Source organism: Callospermophilus lateralis, chromosome 18, assembly GCF_048772815.1.
Source record: "Callospermophilus lateralis isolate mCalLat2 chromosome 18, mCalLat2.hap1, whole genome shotgun sequence".
Classification (NCBI taxonomy): Eukaryota; Metazoa; Chordata; class Mammalia; order Rodentia; family Sciuridae; genus Callospermophilus; species Callospermophilus lateralis.
In genome coordinates this window covers 55,881,733-55,906,758 of record NC_135322.1, presented here as the reverse complement: position 1 = coordinate 55,906,758, position 25,026 = coordinate 55,881,733, and the positions used below count along the sequence as shown (strand labels likewise).

Below are 25,026 nucleotides of genomic sequence, written 5' to 3'. Positions count from 1 at the left end.
GGAAGGTGAAATCTGGATGGTGGCTACCCGGTGCGTGCGTGAGTGATGTTGTGGACGCCGGCTAGGGGTGGACAGGAGTGTGGTGTCGGGGCCGTGGGGTTCCGGAAAGAATGAGACTGATAATATAGGGCACTTATAGAAAGGGGTATTTTTGGGAGAAGTGGCTTTGGTGACTGTGTATTGGGGTTATTAATGACAGAAGAGGTTTCTAGTGACTGTCGATGACAAGGGAAATGTTTGGGGAATATTTTTTGGATTGGTGACAGGTCGGGGGCTTAATATTTGGAGGAGACTAGTTCGTGAGCACTGTGTGTGGAGGGCTACTGATGACCACCCGGGGTCCATTATTGGAGAGTGCATAATAGGTTGCCCTGGACCTAGACATTGATTTAAACAAATCCCATTTCTTTCCTTAATTCATGAGTAAGAATTTGAATAAACATCTAGGAAAGCTATAACAATACGCATTTTTAATTAATTTGTATTGGTGCTTTATACATAGTAGTGGAATTCATTGACAAATATGCATTTTAGTGGTGTAACATCACTGATCACAGAAAGCCCTTATCCTTAACTGACAGAGGCAAAGAATGTTCATCCTTAGACTTGGAGAATTCCTCTGAGAACTGGACATGAGACAAGTTGCCTGTCTGGCAGTGGGAGTGACTTACCAATCACATCTGGACTCAGCATGTGTGTCACCTGCCTAGGCATATCCTTGAGGTTCTCCAATCAGTGATGTAATACCTTTTTACCAAGCAGAGTCATCAAGGAAGTCTGGTCTGGGTCACCATCTGTTTATGAACTAGTGAACATGTAACAAGAATATTCACATAATTACACACATGACCTCTGTCACATGCTTGTGATTCTGATGCATCTATCAGGCCTGTATGTCTGAGCACTGTAATTCATCATTCCCTGTAGCTGAAATTCCTGATGGGTGCTGTGGAATCTAGCTTCATTCTAAAAGTATTTTTGTTATTTTAAGATTGTGATTTGGAGCAACCAGAATAGATTTTTGTTTAATGGAGTGAAAAATTCCTTGAATTTCATGCTTTGAAATGGTATCGTTGCATACAAGTACACTGTTCCAGAGGCTGGGGAAAAACAGTGAGCAAAACACACAACACCCTTGCTGTCATGGGATTTGTATTCTAATGGGATAAGACAAAAAATAAATGTCAGGTAATGATAGGTGCTATTTAGAAAAATAGAACCTGGTAGGTTGCTGGAGAGTGATGGTGGGATAGAATGCTAATTAGATAAAGTAGTTGGAATACACCAGGAATGTGAAGAACTCCCATGACTGGAGCTGAATAACAAGTGTGTCAGGAGATGAGATCAAAGATACCAATGTGTGTGGCACTATGAATTCCATGCAAAGAACTTTGGATTTTACTCGAATGAGATGAGAAGTGAGTAAAGGGGTTTAAACAGAATTGTAACAAACACATTGGGACCTTTTAAAATAATCAGGGCTAAGATAAATAGAATTAAGCTCACTGGTAGAATGCATGTTTAGCATGTACAAGGCTATGGGTTCAATCCCTGGCACCAAAAATGACAAAAAAGGGCTGGAATTGTGGCTCAATGGTAGACCCTTGCCTAGCCTGTATGAGGCACTGGGTTCAATTCTCAGCACTGCATGTAAATAAGTAAAGTCCATTGACAACTAAAAAAGTATTTTTTAAAAAAATCAGACTAGTTTCTGTGTAAATAGTGAGAGGTGGTAGGGAAATGAGGGTAGAAGCAGGGAAATCATTAAGAGTAGATTGTAATAATTCAGGTGGAAAATAACACTGAATTAGATAAAAATGGTGTCTGTGGAGGTGATGGAAAACAGTTGCATTCGGGAGATACATATTTGGGTATACACACACACACATATACACATGTGTATATATAACGTGTGTGTGTGTGTGTGTGTGTGTGTAGCTGGGAATTGAAGCGAGGGCTACTTAACCTGTCTCACCTTGTCTCAAAAAATAAAAAGGACTGGGATGTAGCTCAGTGGTAAAGTGCCCCAGTACTGCCTCCCTCCACCCCTACCTGCCAAAAAAGAAAAAGGATTGGATTCAAGGCCCCTTGCTTCCCTTTACACAGCTGGTCATTGTGCCCTAGTCCAAGCAGGCAATGTGTAAACACTAAGTATACTTCTCAGGGAAAAGATCCACTGCTCATCAACTCATAGGCTTATCTCCTAATATCCCAATGATGTACTTTCCTCATGTGCTTTTTTGATATCTTTTTTTCAGTTCACCATTGTAATTGGCTTGTATGATCTGCCTTAATATGCATCCATCATCTTCTTTATTGGGTCATTGTATTTAGCTGTTGGGTCATTGTATTTAGCTGTTGACTGTTCTAAGGTCCTTGGATGCATTCCTAGAGGAGGTGGTTAGTTGAGGAGATGAATCAGAAGGAGAAATAGGATAATAGACACATGCAATGACACATTAACAGACCTGTAAAAACTCACAGGATGAGTTTCAAATATTGGAGAGGCATTTGAACATAGATTCTGAAGGATAACTAGGACAATAGGGCCAGCACAAAACCAGGTGGGGCTAAGCAAGAGAGGACTTCACAGAGAATGTGAATCTTCTGATGCAAAGAGAAGGATATATTTTTCAAAGGTAAACTTTCCAGTTAAAAACAAAGGCTGGGGGGGGGGGCTGGAGCTGTGTCTCAGTGGCAGAGTGCCTGCCTATCATGTGCGAGGCTCTGGGTTCGATTCTCAGCCCCACATATAAATAAATAAAATAAAAGTCCATTGACAACTAAAAATTTTTTTTAAAAGGCTGGGACTAGGTGTGGTGGCACACACACCTGTAATCCCAGCAAATCAGGAGACTGAGGCAGGAGGATTGCAAATTTGAGATCAGCCTCAGCAATTTAGTGAGATACATGCTCAAAATAAAATAAAAAGGACTGGGGATGTATGTATATAGTGGTAAAGCACCTCTGGGCTCAATCCTCAATGCCAAAAACAAAAGACAAAAATAAAAACAAAACAAAGCCTGGGGTTGGAAGAAAATGGAAAGTGATATAAATACCAAAGTAAAATAAATGTTTGGAAGCCTTGAAGCAAATATTCAGGAGTTCTAAGTTGACTAGAAAGACTGAATAAAAGCTCTGTAAAGGAGAGGAATAGGACTAAAATGTGTAGTTTTATGAGAATGAGCTCCTTTGGAGATAACTGTATGAAACACAAGAGCATTATGGAAATGGAAAATGAGAAGTCAGTTTTCCATCATGAATATATGGAAAAAATGGCAGTATACACAGATCTTTAGCATTTTCTAAATTTAATACTCTCAAAGAATTGAATTTAGAGCAGCTGAGCACAATGGAGCATGCTTGTAATCCCAACAGCTTGAAAGGCTGAAGCTGGAGAATCACAAGTTAAAGGCCAGCCTTGGAAACTTAGTGAGACCCTCCCTGTCTCAAGATAATAATAATAGGGCTGGAGATGTGGCTCAAGCGGTAGCGCGCTCGCCTGGCATGCGTGCGGCCCGGTTTCGATCCTCAGCACCACATACAAACAAAGATGTTGTGTCTGCCAAATATTAAAAAATAAATAAAGTCAATTGTTTAAAAAAAAAGATAATAATAATAATAAAAATAAAGAGGCCTGGAAATGTAGCTCAGTGGTAGACACCCCTGGGTTCAATCCCCAGTACTAGAAAAAAAATTTTTTTAATAAAACCACAAAGACTAGCTTCTTCAAATCATGGAAGCAGAGTATCTGTTAGCATCCATTATTACTAATTACTTCTGAAAAGTTCATGGCATCTCAGGAGAGCTGAGGCACTTTATACACCTCTGTTCCTCGTTTCTTATCAGTCACTTCCCTGTATCTCAGCAGTAAATTATCTACAGTATATTAGATCCATCTTTTCCAAAGGACCCTTCTTTTAGTGCTTATTTAAATAAATGAAAGTCATCCTTAAAGAACTGATACAGGTTAGGAATGTAGCTTAGTAGTGTATCACTTGTTTTGAATGCTTGAGGGCCTGGGTTCAAACTCCACTGTCCCCAAACAAACAAACAAAAAAGTATAGACACAATATAATGTCAGAATCATACTACAGAATTAGCTAACAGTTTGGTTTTTTAAAACTATTTTTTAGTTGTCAAAAATATTTATTTTATTTTACTTATTTATATGCAGTGCTGAGAATCAAACCCAGTGCCTCATAGCCTCACACATACTAGGCAGGCACTCTACCACTGAGCTACAACTCCAGCCCATACACATTTTTGTTGTTGGTTTTTGGCACCAGGGATTAAACTCAGCAGCATTTAACCACTGAGCCACATCTCCAGCCCTTTTTAATATTTTATTTAAAGACAGGGTTTTGCTGAATTGCTTAGGGTCTCACTAAATTGCCGAGGCTGGCTTTGAACTTGGAATCTTTCTGCCTCAACCTCCTGAGCAGCTGGGATTACAGACATGCTCCATCACCACCCCTGGCACAATTTTTGTGTTTTAAGCTATGTTGCCACCTAAGTAAAGATTTAAAGCAAGAAAGATTAGTACTGGACCAAAAGATGTCAAAAGCATTTTATTGCTAACAGCATTAATTGACATCTTGGATTACAGTAAGGGTCCTGGGATAGTTTTCCAAAATGTGCAGGTCTTAACCTCCACTTCTAGATATGCCTTCAAAATAGAGGCATCCACTACTGGACTCTACTTCAAAGCATAACCTCACACTATCTCTTGACACAGCAATTTGATACCTCAGGACGTTGCGATGAGAACTTGGCTAAGGGTCATAAAGATAATTGGCCATGTTTGAAAATTTGGTTAGGTGTCGGAAGCATTCAATTAAATGATAAGCCAAAGTTATCTTTGAGCAGGACCATAGCTTTCCTAAAACCAGCAGCTGTCCTTGTACCCAGTGCAAAGTAACAAAGTATACTAGAAGTAGCTATGTAGTGACTACCCTCTATCTCTCGAAAAGCCAGGGGATTTGTGTCCTAACCTTCTTTGGACTTAGTGGAAGGAACAGAAAATTGGGAAACAGAGGCTTTGGTTTTAGCTCAGAACCTTGTTCAGGGCTGCAGCCGGATTAATGTGCATTGTTAGACTTCAGTACGAACCAAACTGGGGCTTAACAGATGACCTGTAATGAAGCATTTAAATAAACTTTTATGAACATCTTGTTTTCCATAAACGTTAACAAAGAAGATGCCTACGACTTGGGTGAAGGGAGACATTCTACTGGACTCCGATTTTAAGGAGGCTATGAACTCCAGCGGGCACCGCCCCCGTTAGCTCCTCCCTGCTAAGGCCCCGCTTCCTTGCTATTGGTTCCTTTCCCTGCGCTGCTGGTTGCCGTGGAGACCAAAGCGAGGGCAACCAGGAGAAGCCAAACTTAGTCATCCCTCTGGAATCGCGAAGAGCGCCCGGCTAGCGGCGGGACTGCACGCGCTGCTCATGGCTCTGTACGAGCTCTTCTCTCACCCCGCCGAGCGCGGCTACCGCGCGGGGCTCTGCTCCAAAGCCGCGTTGTTCCTGCTGCTGGCCGCCGCCCTCACCTACATCCCGCCGCTGCTGGTGGCCTACCGGAGCCACGGTGAGACTGTCCCGGCCGGTGCGCGGCACAGCTCGCGGTTCGCTGCTGGCCCCGGCCGGCCCTCCTAATCTCCTCACCGCCCTCTTTAATTCAGGGTTTTGGCTGAAGCGGAGCAGCTACGAGGAGCAGCCGACCGTGCGCTTCCAGCACCAGGTGCTCCTCGTGGCCCTGCTGGGGCCGGAGCACGGCGGGTTCCTGGCCTGGAGCACGTTCCCCGCCTTCAACCGGCTGCAGGGGGATCACCTGCGCGTCCCGCTCGTTTCGGTGTGTGGTTCCCACCTGGTCCTAACCCTCCCGGGACTGGGTGGAGAGGGGATGGACCGGGACGAACGGCCTCGACCCCAGGCACAGCAGCTTGGCTCTTAAGGACTTTGGCCCACGGAGGCTGTTCGGGCTCTTTGGCCTGCCGTGTTTAATTTCCTAGAGAGTGGGTCTGTTTTGTCATTCTGCTTCTCCCAGACATCACGGCTCCCGGAAAGCCAGCCTTGCTGGCAGTTCCTAGATCCAGCCAAAACCCTGTTCCTTGTCACTTTCGAGGGCGTGGCCCGATGAGAGGGTGGTTGTGGAAGCCCGTTCCGGACCCTGAGACCGATTGCTGTTCTGCTAACTCCCTCGAGTCGATGCGTTGGTGCATCCTAACACTAGGCACGGGAAGGCAGGCCTTTTCAGGCCGACTGGACGGGGGGGGGGGGGGGGGGGGGAGGTCCAGGCGCTGATTGGCTAAGCAACTTCCCCAGCGTGCTCTGGCCAAGCCACGCCCGCCTGGACTTTTTCCTTTAGATGCTGCTCCATCCTGCAACCTTAGGGCATGAAGTTGATTTTACTATTTACAATTTGGCTTTTGGTTTAGCATAAGCGAATGCTTTCTTTACAGTCCCTCCTCCCTTTTCATTCACTCTCTGAAAACATTTTCCTTTAGAAGTATGAAAAGATCTCTTTGGACATCTCTGAGATGTTTGGCCTTCAAGGCAAACTTATTCCAGTGAGGGGAAAAAAATTCATTTTTTTCCATTATATTTTATTTATTCTTGTTTTTTTCTGATTACAAAAGTGTATATGTTCATTGTCAAATATTAGAATTTCTCATATACATAATTACAAATTAAAGACAGTCTGGTGCATGTATGAATACTTTTTTTTAAATTAATTTTTATTGTAGGTTGTTCAAAACATTACATAGTTCTTGATATATCATATTTCACACTTTGATTCAAGTGGGATATGAGCTCCCATTTTTACCCCATATACAGATTGCAGAATCACATCAGTTGCACAACCATTGATTTACATATTGCCATTCTGGTGACTGTTGTATTCTGCTGCCTTTCCTATCCTCTACTATCCCCCCTCCCCCCTCCCCTCCCCTCTTCTCTCTCTACCCCCTCTACTGTAATTCATTTCTCCCCCTTATATTTTTCCTCCTTTCCCCTCATTTCCTCTTGTATGTAATTTTGTATACCCCTGAGGGTCTCCTTCCATTTACATGCAATTTCCCTTCTCTCTCCCTTTCCCTCCCACCTCTCATCCCTGTTTAATGTTAATCTTCTTCTCATGCTCTTCGTCCCTACTCTGTTCTTAGTTACTCTCCTTATATCAAAGAAGACATTTGGCATTTGTTTTTAAGGGATTGGCTAGCTTCACTTAGCATAATCTGCTCTAATGCCATCCATTTCCCTCCAAATTCTATGATTTTGTCATTTCTTAATGCAGAGTAATACTCCATTGTGTATAAATGCCACATTTTTTTTATCCATTCGTCTATTGAAGGGCATCTAGGTTGGTTCCACAGTCTTGCTATTGTGAATTGTGCTGCTATGAACATGGATGTAGCAGTGTCCCTATAGTGTGCTCTTTTTAGGTCTTTAGGGAATAGACCGAGTAGGGGAATACCTGGATCAAATGGTGGTTCCATTCCGAGCTTTCCAAGAAATCTCCATACTGCTTTCCAAATTGGCCGCACCAATTTGCAGTCCCACCAGCAATGTACAAGAGTACCCTTTTCCCCACATCCTCGCCAGCACTTGTTGTTGTTTGACTTCCTAATGGCTGCCAATCTTACTGGAGTGAGATGGTATCTTAGGGTGGTTTTGATTTGCATTTCTCTGACTGCTGGAGATGGTGAGCATTTTTTCATATACTTGTTGATTGATTGTATGTCCTCCTCTGAGAAATTTCTGTTCAGGTTCTTGGCCCATTTGTTGATTGGGTTATTTGTTATCTCATTGTCTAATTTTTTTAGTTCTTTGTATATTCTGGATATTAGGGCTCTGTCTGAAGTGTGAGGAGTAAAGATTTGTTCCCAGGACGTAGGCTCCCTATTTACCTCTCTTATTGTTTCTTTTGCTGAGAAAAAACTTTTTAGTTTGAGTAAGTCCCATTTGTTGATTCTAGTTATTAACACTTGTGCTATGGGTGTCCTATTGAGGAATTTGGAGCCCGACCCCACAGTATGTAGATCATAGCCAACTTTTTCTTCTATCAGACGCCATGTCTCTGATTTGATATCAAGTTCCTTGATCCACTTTGAGTTAACTTTTGTGCATGGCGAGAGAAAGGGATTCAGTTTCATTTTGTTGCATATGGATTTCCAGTTTTCCCAACACCATTTTTTGAAGATGCTATCCTTCTTCCATTGCATGCTTTTAGCTCCTTTATCGAATATAAGATAGTTGTAGTTTTGTGGATTGGTTTCTGTGTCCTCTATTCTGTACCAGTATGAATACTTTTAATAAACCTACCCTTTTTAGGTCTGCAAAGTATTTCATGATACGGAAAAACTAATAAATTTATCCAGTTCCCTGTTGGCCCACATTGATTTGCTCCAACTTTTTAATTGGTAAGGACACTATTTCCATGAACAAGATTTTAACTGAATTTTTTTTAAAAAAAAAAATATTTTTAGTTGTAGATGGACACAAAATCTTTATTTTATTTATTTTTATGGATGCTGAGTATCAAACCCAGTGTTTCATACATGCTAGGCAAGCACTCTACCAATGGACTACAACTCCAGCCCCAAGATTTTGACTAAATCTTATACCTTTTCTTTTTTCCTTCCCTGAGATAGGGTCTCTCTATCCTGCCCAGGGTGGTCTTGAACTCCTGGGCTCAAGTGATCCTCCTGCCTCAGCCTGCCCAGTAGCTGGGCCAACAGGTGCACATCCACTGTGACCAGTAAATTTTAAACTTTGAAATTGTAAGTTGTGAGGAATTGAAATAGAAGGTGTTTGTTGAAATTGCATAAGTACATAGAAATCTAAGCAAACAAACTGCAGGGAAATAAAATGTGATGAAGAAAAAGTAATCAGGGTTTTGAATAGGATTTACATAGTCTTAGTTATGTGAACACTGAATATTTGCTGACCAAAACATGGGTTTAATTTGATTGTGGGGAAGTGTGCAGACAGGGCTGGGGGAAGGGGAGGGGAGCTAAATCATCTTTCCTTTGGGAGGCCAATAGAGAATTCCTAAAACTGAGAAACTGACAAGGCTAACGCAAATGTTATTTAAAGACCTAGGGATACATTTCTAAAAACACTAATCAGGTAAATGAGATTAAAAAAAAAAAATTGCTGTGGAAGCTGTATGTTTTTATAACATCATTGAATTCTTTGATTCTTTAAATGATCAGGTTTGTTGTTGTTTTAAGTACTGAGATTTAACCCAGGGATGCTTTACCACTGAGTCACATCCCCAGCCCTTTGTATTTTTTATTTTGAGCAAGGGTCTTGCTAAATTGTCTGTCGTCTCCCTAAATTGCTGAGGCTGGCTTTGAACTTTCAATCCTCATGCCTCACCCAAATCACTGGAATTATAAGCATGCACCACTGTGCCTGGCGTGATGTGGTCCTTTACATTGAATTTAAAAGTAGAACTGGAGGGCGAATTTATTTCAGTGGTAAAGCAGATGTACTCTGAAGGCCTTGGATTCAATCCCCACCTGGGAGGTGGGCAGGGATTAGAGCAGGAGCAAGAAACACGTATCTTTCATTTGCTTCTCACTCGTGATTACATGTTGCTCATTTTTATTCTTATTTGAGATTATACTGTCTCTGAGGAAGAATGACTAGATGGGAGGCCAGCAGGGAAGTAGATTGACTTTTGGGGGTGCAAGGCAGGAGAGGTGGGCACAGGACCAGGGATTGAACCCAGGGGCACTGAGCCACATCCCCACCTATTTTGTATTTTATTTAGAAACAGGGTCTCACTGAGTTGCTTAGCACCTCACTTTTGCTGAGGCTGCCTCAGCCTCCAGAGCCGCTGGGATTACAGGCATGTGCCACCATGCCCAGCTGTAGATTGACTTTTCATCATGTACTCAGTATTCATATTTCTTGAGTTCAACTTTTTATGTATCTCCTTTCCAAAAGTGAAAAACTTTATTTTTTGGGGGGAGGAGTTGTGGTTCAGTGGAAGAGTACCTGCCTAGCAGGCCTGAGGCCTGGACTCAATTCAAACATTTTTTTTTTTTAATTCCAAACAAAATAACTAGCATTTTGTGCCTTGAATTGTTGGTAGAATTTTTTCTTTATATTTGTGTATTTCTCTCTTATACTTCTAGATACTTGAGTCTAAGAAATAATCGTGAAAACTTACAATAATCATTAAAACAAGGATAAGCATTAGGTTTCATTCACTCGTTCTTTTTACTTGCTTATTCATCACAACTGGTTGGCTCCCCAGTTGAACTGCTAGTTAGCTCTTATCTCTATAACCAGAAATTTCTCCCTGGAAGGCACCACCCATGGTCTCCCCCTGCCTCTGCTGTGCAGGTTCCAATTTTAAGTCTAAGAAGCCAAGACCACCTCTTATTTTTATGGTGCCCAGACTATTAATTCTCTTTAATACTGTTTTTGTTTGTTTGCTTGTTTGTTTTCAGTGGTAGGGATTGAACTCAGGACTACTATTGAGCTCAGGACTACTATCCTCAGACTGGATAATTTTACACTGTTAGTAAAACACAAGACCATATCTCCTTTTTCTTAGTTTCTTAGTCTCCCTATCCCCTTCATTCTGGGATAGGCTGGAGTCTATAATTTATGACATCATCACCTCCAGTCTTTCTCCTACTGGCAAAGTCCCAAGGCAAAGCAGGGCATTATGGAGGAAGAGACGACGAGTGGTGTGTGCCTGTGTGCCTGCACATGTGTGGAGTTACGTTTTTATTTTATTTTAAAATTTTATTTTTGGTGATCAGAAATTGAACCCAGGAGTGCTTTACCACTGAGCTAAGTCCCCAGCCCTTTTGTGGGGAAGGGGAGGGAACACTAAGTTGCTAAGGTTGGCCTTGAACTTGCAATCTTCCTTCCTAAGCCTCTGGAGTCTCTGAGAATTAATGTGGCATTGCATTCAGCTAAATGTTTTTGTAAAAGGCAATTTTTATGGCATGTGAATCATGTCTTCAATATTCGTAAATACAAGCAATAGTTTAGTAATACCCTTATAAGGCATAGTAGTAAAAATTATTATTGGTTTACTATGCCTTAGGCAGGTGATAAGCATTTAATCATTACATAACAAAGTTCTTTAATAGTGCTTGGCCCATAGTAATCACTTAGTGTTAACTATAACATTTTTTGTGTGTATTCTTTATTTAAAAAAAATTAAATTTGTTCTACTTAGTTGTACACGACAGCAGAATGGATTTCAAATCATCGTACACAAATGAGTGCGATGTTTCAATTTTCTGGTTGTACATGATATAGAGATGCACCATTCATACAGTCGTACATGTACCTAGGTTAATGATGTCCCTTCTCATTCCACTATCTTTCCTACCCCTATAACCCCTCCCCACCTTCCCCTTTGCCCAATCCAAAGTTCTTCCATTCTTCCCATGCCCCCCTGCCCCCCATCATAGGTCAGCATCCACTATCAGAGAAAATATTCGGCCTTTAGTTTTGGGGGATTGGCTTACTTCACTTATTCTCCAACTCCATCCACTTACCTGCAAATGCCATAATTTTATTCTCTTTTAATGCTGAGTAATATTCATTGTGTCTCTTCATTGTTAAAGTGCTAGTCTCTGTTTATCCCCACAGTAACCCTGTGAGATAGAGGGCATACCTGCATTTTACAGATGAAGAAATAGACTCAGAGAAGTGATGTCATTTGCTCAAGCTTTCAGGTGACCAGAGTCTGGATGGAAACTTCATATTTCGGATTAAAATCTTATGCTTTTTTTAAAATATTTTTTTTAGTTGTTGATGGACCTTTTACTTATTTATATATATATATATGCAGCACTGAGAATTGAACTCAGTGCCTCACACATGTGAGGCAAGAGCTCTACCACTGAGCCACAAACCCAGCCCATCAAATCTTATACTCTTAATCCTATTACAACAAAATTATTTTTTTATTTTCCAAGGCTGAACATAAAGCCAGACTGGCTTCAACCTGTCTGGAAAACTGTCTGCCCAAGAAGCCAAGAAATGATGGTTTTTAGGTCAAGGGCTTGACCAAAATACTGGGAGACAGCTTTGCTGTTGCTAATTTTGGAAGATGCCTCAGAAGTCGCAGACAGCCAGCTTCTGCTTTAGTCAGATCACCTTGGACAGCATCTCTAAAATCCATATGTTTTTAATACTTGGAACGTCTAGCTGTTGCTGTTTTTCAAAAGAGAGGGAAATAAACAGAGTGAGCCCTGATGAGCCGGGTGTGGCTCTTGGAGGCCTGTGTGGAGCTGGGGAATGGGGAGCTGAAGGTGAGAGCCAGAGCTGGGAGAACCATTCCTAAGCACCGACTTTTCCTCATCTCTGAAATCAGTGTGTGTCTTCCTGTTAGGGTAGCTGACATTAGCTGTTAACCAGAAGGCAGGCCTGGCACAGTTCTCATTGTCTACCCACATGCAAACATGGAAAGTACCATTGTCAAAACTTGCAGAAGGGGAATTGGCAACATGAAAAAACAAACAAACAAACAAAAGCCCTCCCCAAGACTGTAGTGAACATTATTCTAATCCCTAAAGACGGAGATTGGATAAGGGAAGGCTCAGGAGGCATTTAAAAAATAGGATAATGCTGCATAATTTCAAAGCCTGCTTAAGAGCCCAGACCAATGGATTTTAGTTCTCTTTATGAATTATTTCTTTAAATGCTGTATTGCCAGCATGCTTGGTGGCAAGAAGACAAGATTTCATGGAAAAGTATGGATATGATTGAATAAGTTAAAATGTGATTCAAAAGAATGAGACTATGAAGAAGTTTTAGGAATCTCTGGATCAATTTATTTTGCTTATATTTCCATGTGAATAAATGTGAAATTTGATATAAATATCTGATATAAATGTGATATCTGATATAAATCTAAAAATTCCTTCAATAAGTATAAAATAAATACTCCAGTGATTAGAAAACATTATGCCATCATTTAATTGAAAATATTTTCCTTTTTTTCCTGCTACGTAAATTAATGATGCAGTTTGTAATTGATGGTATTTTAGATTCATCCAAATACAGGAGGTAAGGATTGGATGGATATGGGAATCATGAAGTAGCAGTCCTACTTTGCTAGAGACCTAAATATCAGTGCCCATTTGTATTTTCAGCATAAAAAGAAAAAAAAAAGAGAACCCAGTAATGACAAGTCTATGGTGAAATGGACCCTGATATAAATTATGAAATCAGCACTTAGTAAAAGAACCTGACTCAGAATGAAAGGTAAAAATGAAGTAGGAACCAAACAAAATTCCAACAAACTATCAGATTCTGTAGAAACTCTGATGAAAAAATGTTGCAAGTCAGGATGTCCTGGGACCACCGTTGTGGTCACAGCTAGATAGTGTGCCCTGGGTGTGGTCACAGCTAGCCATTTGCCCTGGGTGTGCCCCGTTATGAGGTACCTGTAGCCCCAAGGCCACCTCCTGTGCACGCTCTGCTCCCTGAGGTTCTGCTCCCTGATGCTCATGCTGAGATGCTGAAAAACCACATTGTCCTTTGCCTGCTGGCTCCCGTTTAGCCTCCGCCAGTAGGAGCCACGATGTGCCTGGTTCTAGGAGTGGGAACAAGCTGCAACCAGTTTCGACCTGCCAGAATGAAGAACCACTACTGGGGTGACCCAAACCGGGACAAGAAGCAAACAGAAAGCTCTCCTCCACCTTACGGGTTCCTCTGGTGGGTCCTTCCTCAATACTCTGGAGGTACCTGCACTAGAATTGATTTCATCAATGGTTCGAGCCGTAGCATAGACAGGTAGCCCCTCTTGTCAGCCCAGAGGGTGAGGGTCTAGCCAGGTAAGAGGTCATCTGTGGGAGATGCAGCATTCACTCACCCTCCTCTTCTGCTGCCCTCCCCTTTACTCTTGCTACCCCTTGCCCCACACTTAGAGCACAGGGCCTTCCTTAGCCTGAATCACCCTTCCCCTAGACGTTCCTGGCCTCGTCATTCCTCTTCATTCAAGTCACCAACAGATCAGGTTATCCTGAATATTTTCTGTAAAAATTTGTTAATGTCTACCTTCACTCATCATCCTCTAATTTTAGCCTGTTTTATTTTTCTTTGGGTACTTAACACTACCCGGTATTGTTAACATGTTGTTTATTTGTATCTGTTTTCTACCTGCTGGGAATCTTGGCTCCATTGGGATGAAAACTTTGTCTATTTTGTTGTAATTTTATTCCCAGCCATCTGAAACAGTGCCTGGTCCATTGTAGGGCTTCAGAAAGTAGTTGACAACTGAATTTGGTGGCACAGACCTGTAATCCCAACGACTCAGGAGGCTGAGACAGGAGGATTGTAAGTTCAAAGCCAGCCTCACCAATTTAGGGAGGTTTAAGCAACTTAGGGAGACCTTGGCTCAAAATAAATAAAAACTACAAAGGGCTGGAAATGTCGTGCCTTTGGGTTCAATCTCTGTAAAACAGTACTTGACAGATTAATGAGCCAGTTTTAAAAGCAGACACTAATTATGGTACTCTGCCATGTCTTTGTCCTCTGTGAACCTGGAGTGACAATGTGCACACAAATATCTGTGTAACCTTTTTGCAAAAAGGTTTGTCCTAGTCAACAGTTCTCTTTGAATTTTTTTTTTAGGGGGGTGGATCTGAACATAGTCCTAGTTAGGGATCCAGATTTGATGTCAAAGACCTTATCTCAGTCTTTACCATTACTAGCTGTACCTGTGCCCCCAGCTTAAATTGTATAAATTTATCATTTATATAATGGGGATAATACTTGCTCTACCTGGAAGGCCTGATATCTAGGCTTGACATTTATTAAAAAGACCAAATGAGATGAGTTTCTCTTCCTCCCACACTGTGTTGGCGTCTGACCACTGCCTTCTCTCAAACTGATTCAAATTGAGAAGACAGTTCCTTGTTTTCATGTCCAGTCCTAAGATCCTGAAAGTGAAGGTTCTTTACAGAAAGTCAATCCCTCATCATCTTCCCAGATATCAGCTGAAGGAAACGGACAGGAACACAGACAGCCTCTTTCCAGCCCACTCTTAATTACTAAGTCAGAATTGCCTCGGGTACTCGATCATCAGTCCTGGTAGCACAGATCTCCCGCTACCCTGGTGAAGCTGATGCGACAGGCCAGACAGTAGAATCCAGTGGAAGAAGGAGGGTAGGTTTGTCTATCATAAGGTCAAGGACATGGACATTATTGTCTGGAAAGAAAGAAATAATTGAAAGTTTCTGAAAATTGACATCTTTATCTCAAACAGCCTTACTGGCCTGAAAGACATTAAAAAAAAAAAAAAAAAAAAAAAAGTCTTCCTCACAAAATGGTAATAGTAGGGAGCAAAGTGAACCAAAAGAGGGAGGAGCATGTGGCAATGTTGACATTCCCTGGTAGCATCTGGGAACGTGGTGGGAAGGGGACCAGTTATAGCACCAAGATCCAGAGTCGTGCTAAGGACCAGAGTCAGTAGTGATTACATTTCAGTGATCGTCCTCTTCTGCTGGTTATTGTAGGGTCACTATGGGCCAAGCCTGCATGGCAAGACTGGGTATTGATATTTTAATACCTTGAATATTGCCTACATATGATTTATGAGCTGTGATTTCTCTCTTGCCCTCAGATTTTTATCTATTTTCTTTAGTTTCATGTCCATAATAGAAAACATTTGTGGTTTTAGGGCCTGGCTGATTTCACTTAGCTTCCTTTTTTCATTTTATTGATTGGTACTAAAAGATACACAAGGCTTAAAAGTCCTGAGATGGATGGGCCTTCACCAGGACCCTGAAGCGAAGACAATTGTGGTTGGAGATTATATATTCAGGGCTTGGTGATTTTCTGTTGAATTTTTTGGAGGAACATAGTAATTAGAATGGGGGTGCTGGGTTTCTTTCTTTGTTTCTATTTTTAAAATCTGGCTTAGGACTAGGACTACAGCTCAGTGGGAGAAGGGGTACACATGAGACTGTGGGTTCTACCCCCAGCACTTTAGGAAAAAAGGGAGGGAGGACTTCTAAAGCTATAGCAAACAATTCTGATGAGCTGTTTAAATTTTCTATACAAATTCAAACTTATTTATTTTAAAAAAGAAAAGAAGCCAGGCACAGTGACACATGCCTATAATCCCAGCAACTCTGGAGGCTGAGGCAGGAGGATCACAAATTTGAGACCAGCCTCAGCAACTTAGTGAGGCCCTAAGCAATTTAGCAAGACCCTATCCCAAACTAAAAATTAAGAAGGGGATGGAGATGTGGCTCATGGTAAAGTGCCCTGGGATTTAATCCCCATTATCAGAAAGAAAAATAAAAAGAAAAGAGAAAATACCAAGAATACCAAATATACCGAAAAATACCAATAAGCAAGATAAAATTAGATACCGGAAAAGAAATGATGGTATCCAGATGTTTATTGTTATTCCATTCAGCCTGTGAACCCTGGAAAGGCACAGGTATGAATGTCAAGGGCTGTATACATTGTGTCTTTCCCAGTAAGGATCCATTCACACCTATTCTTCTCTTTCTCCTTGAGGGAGGTAATTACCTGTGTACAGCAGAACAGCGGGTCATTGTGTAGGTACAGAAGTGATGTGGATTCTTCAGATTCTTGTTAAGGACCAGGGCCACTGACCCTCTCTGGGTTTCCTAGTCTAGAGAAGAAGACAGGAACCAGGATGGGAAAATGGACATGTTACATCTTAAGCTGGAGCTTCCTCTGCAGCCCACAGAGCACGTGCTTGGAGTGCAGCTCATCTTGACCTTCTCCTACCAATTGCACGTGAGTTGGTCCTTAAGGAGGCCCATCCTCTCCTTTTTGTCTTTTAAAAGAATAGAATCCTCCTGCTTTCCAGAAGCATTATAGGGAATTTGACTTAAGCAAATTGAATGTTTTTCATTGGGGTCATATGAATATACATTAATTATTAATAGCTCAGAGGGTTCTGGGAACAGGGCCTCTCATGTGGCTAACCCAGATACAGGAAGACCCTCAGTTTAAGCCATAGACAGTGACTGTAACCTGGAACCCTTCAGATACAATGGCAATTGATATTATCTCTCCTTCTTATGATTTCAGAGGATGTCAACCTTTGTGATGCAGAGCATGGCATTTCTCCAGTCTTCCTTTGCTGTTCCTGGGTCCCAGTTGTATGTAAATGGAGACCTAAGGTTGCAGCAGAAGCAGCCGCTGGGCTATAGTGGCCTAGATGTCCGATATAATGTAAGAATGCTTCTTGTCACCCACCTTCTTTGTTCCTGTATGTTTATCACATTCTTTGAAGAGAAATGAAAGTTGGAAATAGCATTTCCCTGTGGGTGGTACAGATGAGGATTTCTGAGGAATTCTTGCCATAAATTCTTACAGAATATAGAGGTTTACCTTGATTTATACCCAGGAAGAGAGAGGGGGGAAATGGCTGTCTTTATTGAAGAACTAAATTGCTTATTGCTTTCAGTTACACACACACAGTGTATTCCATATGATCGTGTAAGCTTTTCATGTAAAACATATAAAAATAATACTAGCCACCATTTACTGAATATGTAACATCTGTCAGGCCTGAGTTAAGAAGTTTATAGTCAGGTGTGGTGGCCTGCACCTTTATTTCCAGCACTCAAGATGCTGAGGCAAGAAGATTGATCATTTGAGCCCAGGAACTGGAGCTCGCCTGGGCAACAATGTCTCAAAAAAAAAAAAAAAAAAGAAAGAAAGAAAGAGAATAAGGTTACATACAACATCTTATTTAATGTTTTTTTTTGGGGGGGGGGCGATGAGGGGTTGGTACCAGGGAATGAACCCAAGGGCACTTAACCACTGAGCTGCATTCCCAGCCTTCTTTATTTTTTGGTTTGAGACAGGGTCTTGTTAAGTTGCTTGGGGCCTCACCAAGTTGCTGAGGCTGACCTCTAACTTGCAATCCTCCTACCTTAGTCTCCTGATCCACTGGGATTACAGGTGTGCTCCACCATGCCCGGCTTTATTTAATCATCACAGCAACCTGCTGAGATGCTTATACTTGTCATTTCCCAGCTTTCCAGCCACTTGTCCTGTCACTGCCCCCTTGCTCTGTTCCAGCCCTGCTGGCCTTTGCTATTCTTTGAATCTAAGAAGCAGCTTCTATCTCAGGGCTTTTGCACTTGCCATTCCCTCTGCTAGTTATGCAGAGAGCCTACTGGACCAATCCACACAGGTCCCTGAGCACAGTCTCTCCCTGAACCTCCTTCCTCCAGCATTCTTTAGGCAGAATGACTTTTCCTACTGCCATCTAACATCCTATGTTTCTGGTGTGTTTGTTTTCTGCCTCAGTGTTAAAAGTGCTGATACCTTGTATACCATCACCCCAGCGCTTAAACAGTGCCTGGCACATTGTCAGTTCAGAGGTATTTAATGAATGAATGAACTCTTATTTTGCACATGAGGAAACTGGGGCTTATAGGCATTAATTAATTTCCCCAAAATCTCATAGCTTCCAAGTAACAGAGCCAGAAGCTAAGTCCATACCTCATGCCTCATGATAATCATTTATTCCTAATCTTTATCACAGGGGAACCATGTAAATTGAGTTCAGCTGTTTTTAAATGAAAAAGGATGTTATCAGTGATTACAGCCATATACTACAACTGTTCCCAATGAACTGGGATTTATGGTGGCTTTAGCTATAGTCAACCTAAGTTACAAAGGGAGAGGACTATACTCTGTAAACATACTGTGGAACTTAGAAGATCAGATTACATCAACAACTGTGATAATAGAGGGCGGGAAGTCATTTCCTGCTATAAAGAATTATATGCTTACCTTTGCATTTTCTATTTCCACCTCTACATTTAAGAGTTTTCTTTTTTCTTTTTTTTTTTTTTTTAAAGTTAAGAGAGTAAGGGGCTGGGGATGTGGCTTAAGTGGTAGTGCGCTCACCTGGCATGCATGCGGCCCAGGTTCGATCCTCAGCACCACATATAAACAAAGATGTTGTGTCTGCCGAAAACTAAAAAATAAATATTAAAAAAAATAAAATAAAATAAAGTTAAGAGAGTAATCAGAGAGGAGAAAAAAAAGACAAAGGTGTTGAATATGTGGTTTGTCCATTTGTTTGGTTTTGGGCACTGGGGATTGAACCCAGAGGTACTTTACCACTTTTTATTTTTTGAGACATGATCTTACTAAGTTGCTTAGGGCATTGCTAAATTGCTGATATGGTCTATTTTAAAAAATTAAAGGAATTGCTGAGTGAAGTGGCACATGCAGTTATCCCAGCGGCTCAGGAGACTGAAGCAGGAGGATCACGAGTTCAAAGCCAGCCTCAGAAATTTAGGCCCTAAGCAATTTAGCAAGACCCAGTCTCTAAATAAAATTTTAAAAGGGGCTGGGGATGTGGCTCAGTGGTAAAGTACCCCTGGGTTCAATCCCTAGTATGGAAAGGAGAGGAGAGGAGAGGAGAGGAGAGAAGAAGAGAAAGAGAGGGGAAAGAGAGGAAAGAAATTGAAGGAATTGCCCAGCATGGTGGTGTACACCTGTAATCCCACATTCCAGCAACTGGGAAGACTGAGGCAGGAGGATCGAAAGTTCAAGTCCAGCCTCAGCAATTTAGCAAGATCCTGTCTCAAAAACAAAACGATAAAAAAGGTCTGGGGATATGGCTCAGTGGTAAAGACCCCTCTGAGTTAAATCCCTGGTACCCTCCCCCACAAAAAAAAAAAAAAAATTAATGAAATTATCTCTCCCATTGAAATAGAGGAATGTTGTATAAATAGCTTTAAAACCTGTGAAAGGTGGACATTGGCACCATTTCCAATCCCACAAAAGGAATTACTGGAAAAGTAAATGGACTTAAATTATTGCAAGAGAGCTTATTCCTCCTTGAAGAAAATATTATTGATACTGGCATAGGTCACCAAGAACAAGAAGGCAGTCTCTGGGGTAGGGAGGGTAGAGGGAAGAGGTCTCAAGTGCTCACTCCAGGTCCTCCTGCTGTGTCCCAGGTGTCTGTGATCAATGGGACCAGCCCTTTTGCCTACGACTATGACCTAACCCACATTGTTGCTGCCTACCAGGAAAGGAATGGTAAGTCTGGGGTGTAGGCCATTCAGCTACCGCTCATCACTTTCAGAGCTTGGTGTCTTCCCACCTCAATGCCCCTCCTGTGGTCCAGCAAGTTAGTGACCACTGGCTTGATGGGTTTCATTATTTTAATGTGTATGTAAGTCTAATTGAGATATTCCCCTTGCTACACCAATAAAAGAAACCAAAGACAATTTGATGTCCATACTTTTCAGATAGAAGTAGAGGACAGGAGCGAGACACCCCCCCCCTGCCCCCATGAGCAGCCCCCTGCAGGAGCAAAGCCTTGTCGTGCTGGTGGCAGGCAGAACATGTGTAGTCCTTACAGGGTTGAGGCGCTCAGGCCATCCTGGTGCTCCACTCAGCATGCTGGGCTGGGCTGGGCTGGGCTGGGCTGGGCTGCTCTGTGGCCTAGGGTTTTCTCTAAAGGCATCAAAAGTGTCGTTGGTCAACCAGCAGCATGGACCCCACACCCAGCCATCTCCAATATTTATTCCTAATTTCATACAACACAATAATACCATTATTCTAGTGATAGAAGAACTTTTTTAAAAAATTAAAAACCATTGACCTGCAAGTCAACTACTTCTTCTTTTTCATATAGCTATTATAGTGTAGAAACACTTTGGGATTCAAATTCTTCATATTTATTTAACTATGTAGTATAAATATATTGCCACACTGATATAAAGTTCTACTTGACAATATTTTTACTAGCAATATTAGTATTCCTGCAGCAATGTAGTATTCTATGCAGCAATAGTAGGACTCTGCTTCCAGGTTTTTAACAAGTACTTGAATAATACCTGAGTAACTTTGCACAGGCAAGTTTCTTTCTTCTTTTATTTCTGAATTTTGAAGTGAAAAAATATCTCTTGAGTTGAATCTCCAGTTTAAAATACATGTGTGTGTGCATATATGTGTGTATATATATGTATCCCAGTAATCAAAGAATATTTATAGCCTCCCCATACATATTTTTTTCTTTTTTGCCAAAGGGCCATCCTAGATTAATGATTGATAATTGTGTTGCAGTTACCACCTTCCTGAATGACGCCAACCCCATCTGGCTGGTGGGCAGGGCCGCGGAAGCTCCATTTGTGATTAATGCTGTCATCCGATACCCTGTGGAAGTCATTTCATATCCTTTTTATTGGAGAGCCAGCGGGGGCTCAGTGTCCACAAAGAAAGGAAGGATTCCTCAGGTTGCCCAAGTAGGAACAGATGTGGGACACCTTACATTAAGGGTTGCTGCAGCACTGTAGCCCCACTCAAGTAACTGCCGTGTCTGCTACTGCTCATACAGGAAAAAAAGCTCATTTCCTGTTCATATTTCTTTCTGAGCAATTCTCCTAGGTCAGGATCATCCATATTCATGTCTTAATAATTTTTTATTATTCCTTTTATCTTAAGGGCACTTGAAACATTTTTGTCATTTCCTGTCTGACCTGCACTTTAGTGCAACTTTTATTTACGGGTCATCTGCAATTCCTTAACTCTCTGTACTTATCAGCCAGGATTCTGGGAGATGGTGAAGTTTGCCTGGGTCCAGTATGTCAGCATCTTGCTCATCTTCCTCTGGGTGTTCAAGAGAATCAAAATATTTGTGTTTCAGAATCAAGTGGTGACTACAATCCCTGTAACAGCAATGCCCCCGGGAGAAGTCTATAAGGAGCACTTATCCTAAGAAGACCTTTCTGAAGACTCAGCAGGACCGAGGCTACCTCATTGTTGTCTTCTGAGAACTGCCGTGTTACCACATTTCTGAAAACAGTGCCGTGGACACGTGAAGGCTTACACAAGAGTTTTTCCCCTCAGAGACAAAAGACGCTTCTTTCCAATCTTGCTCTACACAAATCCCATATTTTCTTAAGCACCAACAAAATTGTCAGGGACTAGTTTGTGGGAAGGTCAGAAGGTTCCCCGAGGCTATCATTCATTTTTGTTTTTGTTTTTAGCCTTACCCATAGGAGAAAATCACAGTTCTGACATCTTGGAAAGAGTCCCATCTCTGGTGGAGGAAAGACTTTTCCTCTTTTGAACTGAGAAGCCCTGTGCTTTCCTCCCCCTATTGTAAGCCACTCTTTACTCTGTTCAGGGCTTTCATGATAAATATGCTAATCCCTAGCACTTGCTACTCCTGGGTATCTACAGTTCCCATTCAGAGCTTTGATTTCTAGAACATAGGCCTTTAACTGGAGAACTGCAAGGGGAGGGCACAGCACAAGAGCAACGAAAGCCTGTGCGGAGGGTGGGCGACTTAAGGACACTGGGACCGTCCACCTGCCTCAGCCTAACAGACACCGTCTGTCGCCAGCTCAGCTGAACCACCCTCTCTCCTGCGCTACAGAGGCTGGCTCTTTGCCCTGCCTCTTGCCCTCTGTCTGTGCCCCTGGAATGGCAGGCTGAAGTCAGAAGTGCTGTTTCATTCAGTCGCCCCAGCAGCAGTGGGGGACGCAAGGGTTGTAACAACAGGTCCTTTCTCTCTGGCCCTCACCCAACAGCCTGGACCCTTGCCACTCCTTCTCCTTGACAGCCCTCCCCCTTCCTGAAAGGACGTGGGTGACAGAGGAGTTGTTGTTGGTGTTGGCTCCCACTGCCTGACAACCGCAGGGTTTATTTGGAGGGCTAGCAGGAAGCCCAGCTACTCACATTCCCCTTGTCTGAGGAACAGGGTGCCCAGCAAAGGGGTGCTTTGGGGAGGACAGGAGGAGAAGCAAGGGAAGGAATAGGATGCTAGCTCAGGGAGTCCTGTCCAGGCTGGCCAGCAGCTGCATGATAAGCTATCAGTTCTTCCAGGCAGGGAGAGTGGGCTTCTGCTGTACATGGAAGACGCCATTCAGCCCCAGTCTCACCCTGAGCAAGGATGCAGTCTGGTCCGAGGTCTTCTGCTTTATGATCCCTACCACGTCATAGCACTGGAAGGACAGTCCCCTATGACCCATGCTTCATGTCCACTAACAAACTCCCCTGTGTATGCCTCAACTTACTTTGGAGATTCAATTCTTATTTCCAAAGCATCTTTTCTTTCAGGCTGACCAAAATGAGATTGTTGGAAACAGCTATGTTGAAGTATTCAGGCAGGAAAATTCCCAAACACTAGTTTCTCTGACTTCTTTTAAAATATTTAGAGCCATTTATATGCCTACACATTTTTCCCTTGAGATATAAATGAAAAATGGTTTCTGGTTTAAATCTCAAAAAGGTAATGCGATATGGAAAGATGGCTGAAGATAAGCATTGCATTTTATTAAATTATTCTAATGTGAGATATGGAGAATTAATGATGTTTTATAACTTTCTAATTAAAATATTCAAAATGGAAGGTTGTCTGTGGCTTTCTAGAGGGAACGGGTTTGGAGGGGGAAGAATAGGGAGTGCAGAAGTTGCGCACTCTTCTCCGTTACTCACCGGCAGGCTTCCTCTGCCAAGACTCTGCCCAGAGACCTTGGAGCTTTTGTTGGTTCTCTGGCAAAAGTCTTCTGGTCCAACCCCAAGGAAATGTGAATTTTTGGTGGAATCCACATGGCCTGTGGAAACCACAGCATGGAAAATTACAACTGTGTCTGGTGAATATCAAATTATTTTCAGATCATATGATGGTAGCTTCTGAACCTGAACCACACTGCAGATTTGCAAGAGGAAGAAAAGGTGAGAAATAGGATTTTCATCAACTGAGCTACAACCCAGAGCTAAATCAGGGTTTGAGATTGTTACTCAGTATTTGGGGTCAGGGCAAGACAAAGATTCCTAATTTTGTCAAATGATCAGTTTCTGCTGGAATCAGGCGCCAGGACCTAATGACCCACCAAGTTTCTGTCATGTAAAGTTAATAAAGCTCTCTCTCCCCTTTGCTTTCCCTTCTCCCTCTTTTCTCCCATCTGCCCTCCATCTTCTTCTCCTCTTTCTATTCATGCAATTAAAAAGATTTTTGTATCTTTCAGACCAGATAATTCTAAATGCCTACTAGGGAAACTGTGTAAAAAACACAAACCTTAAATTTAAAATAATAATAACTCTTGTCTGAATCCCTAAATTATCATGATTGGCATTTGGCATTCTGATACACATATTTCTACTCTTTCCTATTCTTTCCCACAACTCCCCCACATCCCCCCAAAAAACTCACTTTCTATGAACCTCTCTATATAAATACTTGTTGCTGGTTTAGTTCCTTAAGATAGGTCCTGGGCGGGGCGTGGGGGGGGTGCTGGGTTGTGGGTCAGCGGTAGAGTGCTCCCCTAATATGTGTATGGGGCCCTGGGTTCCATCCTTAGCACCATATAAAAATAAATAAAGGTATTGTGTCCAACTACAACTAAAAAATAAATATTTTTTTAAAAAAAGATAGGTCCTAGAAAGGAATTACTAATTCAAAAAGCTGATGACCATGGTTAAGGACCTTAATTCATCTCGCCAACCCACAGCCAGGGTTGGTACTAATTCACACTCCCGGCAGCAGGGACTTGCTTCAGATCAGGGATTACAAGTCTTTGCATTGCTCTGTCCTTCGCCTGGATTCTGCCCTGTTATTTGTAAGTGGGGGTGGGGGGGTGTAGGGAGGATATGTTTTATTTGTTGAAATGTATCCTGTATTTATCTGGACCTGCTATCAAATCTGTGCCTGGGGTCGAGAGTAGGGTAGCGAGGAGACAGGAAGCGGGGGCAATTGCGGGGGCCCAATTCCTGAAAGCCACCTGGCCTCTTGGCCTTCCCGCTTGGGCTACTACGTCAAGGAGCCTGCGAGGGTACCCTGGCATCAAGGTGTCCGGGTGTTGGCTTAGTGCTGAGGCTGAGAACTTGGGGAGCAGTTTGGATTCCAAGTCACTGCGAGGATGCCACCGAGAGCGGGGGGTGCGGGGGTGGGGGAGTGGGGGGGGCAAGATTAAGATTCGATTTCCTTCACAAGGGCCTTTTGTCCTCCCGGGAGCCTCCCTCCTCTGGAGAATGAGGGGACAACAACTTTTTTGAACCATTAGTGGGGTGAG

General features: G+C 42.3%; 1 protein-coding gene across 1 annotated transcript; it reads left to right on the top strand.

Moving 5' to 3' along the window:
- Positions 1-5,426: 5,426 nt before the first annotated feature.
- On the top strand, positions 5,427-23,331 carry Tmem231 (transmembrane protein 231). The gene is made up of 7 exons (XM_076838803.2): positions 5,427-5,588; positions 5,683-5,852; positions 16,634-16,762; positions 17,060-17,203; positions 19,960-20,041; positions 21,074-21,179; positions 21,545-23,331. The coding sequence occupies exons 1-7, from the start codon at positions 5,450-5,452 to the stop codon at positions 21,723-21,725; spliced, it is 951 nt and encodes a 316-aa protein (XP_076694918.1). The 5' UTR covers positions 5,427-5,449; the 3' UTR covers positions 21,726-23,331.
- Positions 23,332-25,026: the final 1,695 nt, after the last annotated feature.

Bases quoted from the DNA above. Each gene is read 5' to 3' on its own strand.
- Tmem231 (XM_076838803.2), top strand. From the start codon at position 5,450: ATGGCTCTGTACGAGCTCTTCTCTCACCCCGCCGAGCGCGGCTACCGC. The intron at 5,853-16,633 runs GTGTGTGGTTCC...TGGGTTTCCTAG, and splicing joins TGCGCGTCCCGCTCGTTTCG to TCTAGAGAAGAAGACAGGAA. The intron at 17,204-19,959 runs GTAAGAATGCTT...GCTGTGTCCCAG, and splicing joins GCCTAGATGTCCGATATAAT to GTGTCTGTGATCAATGGGAC.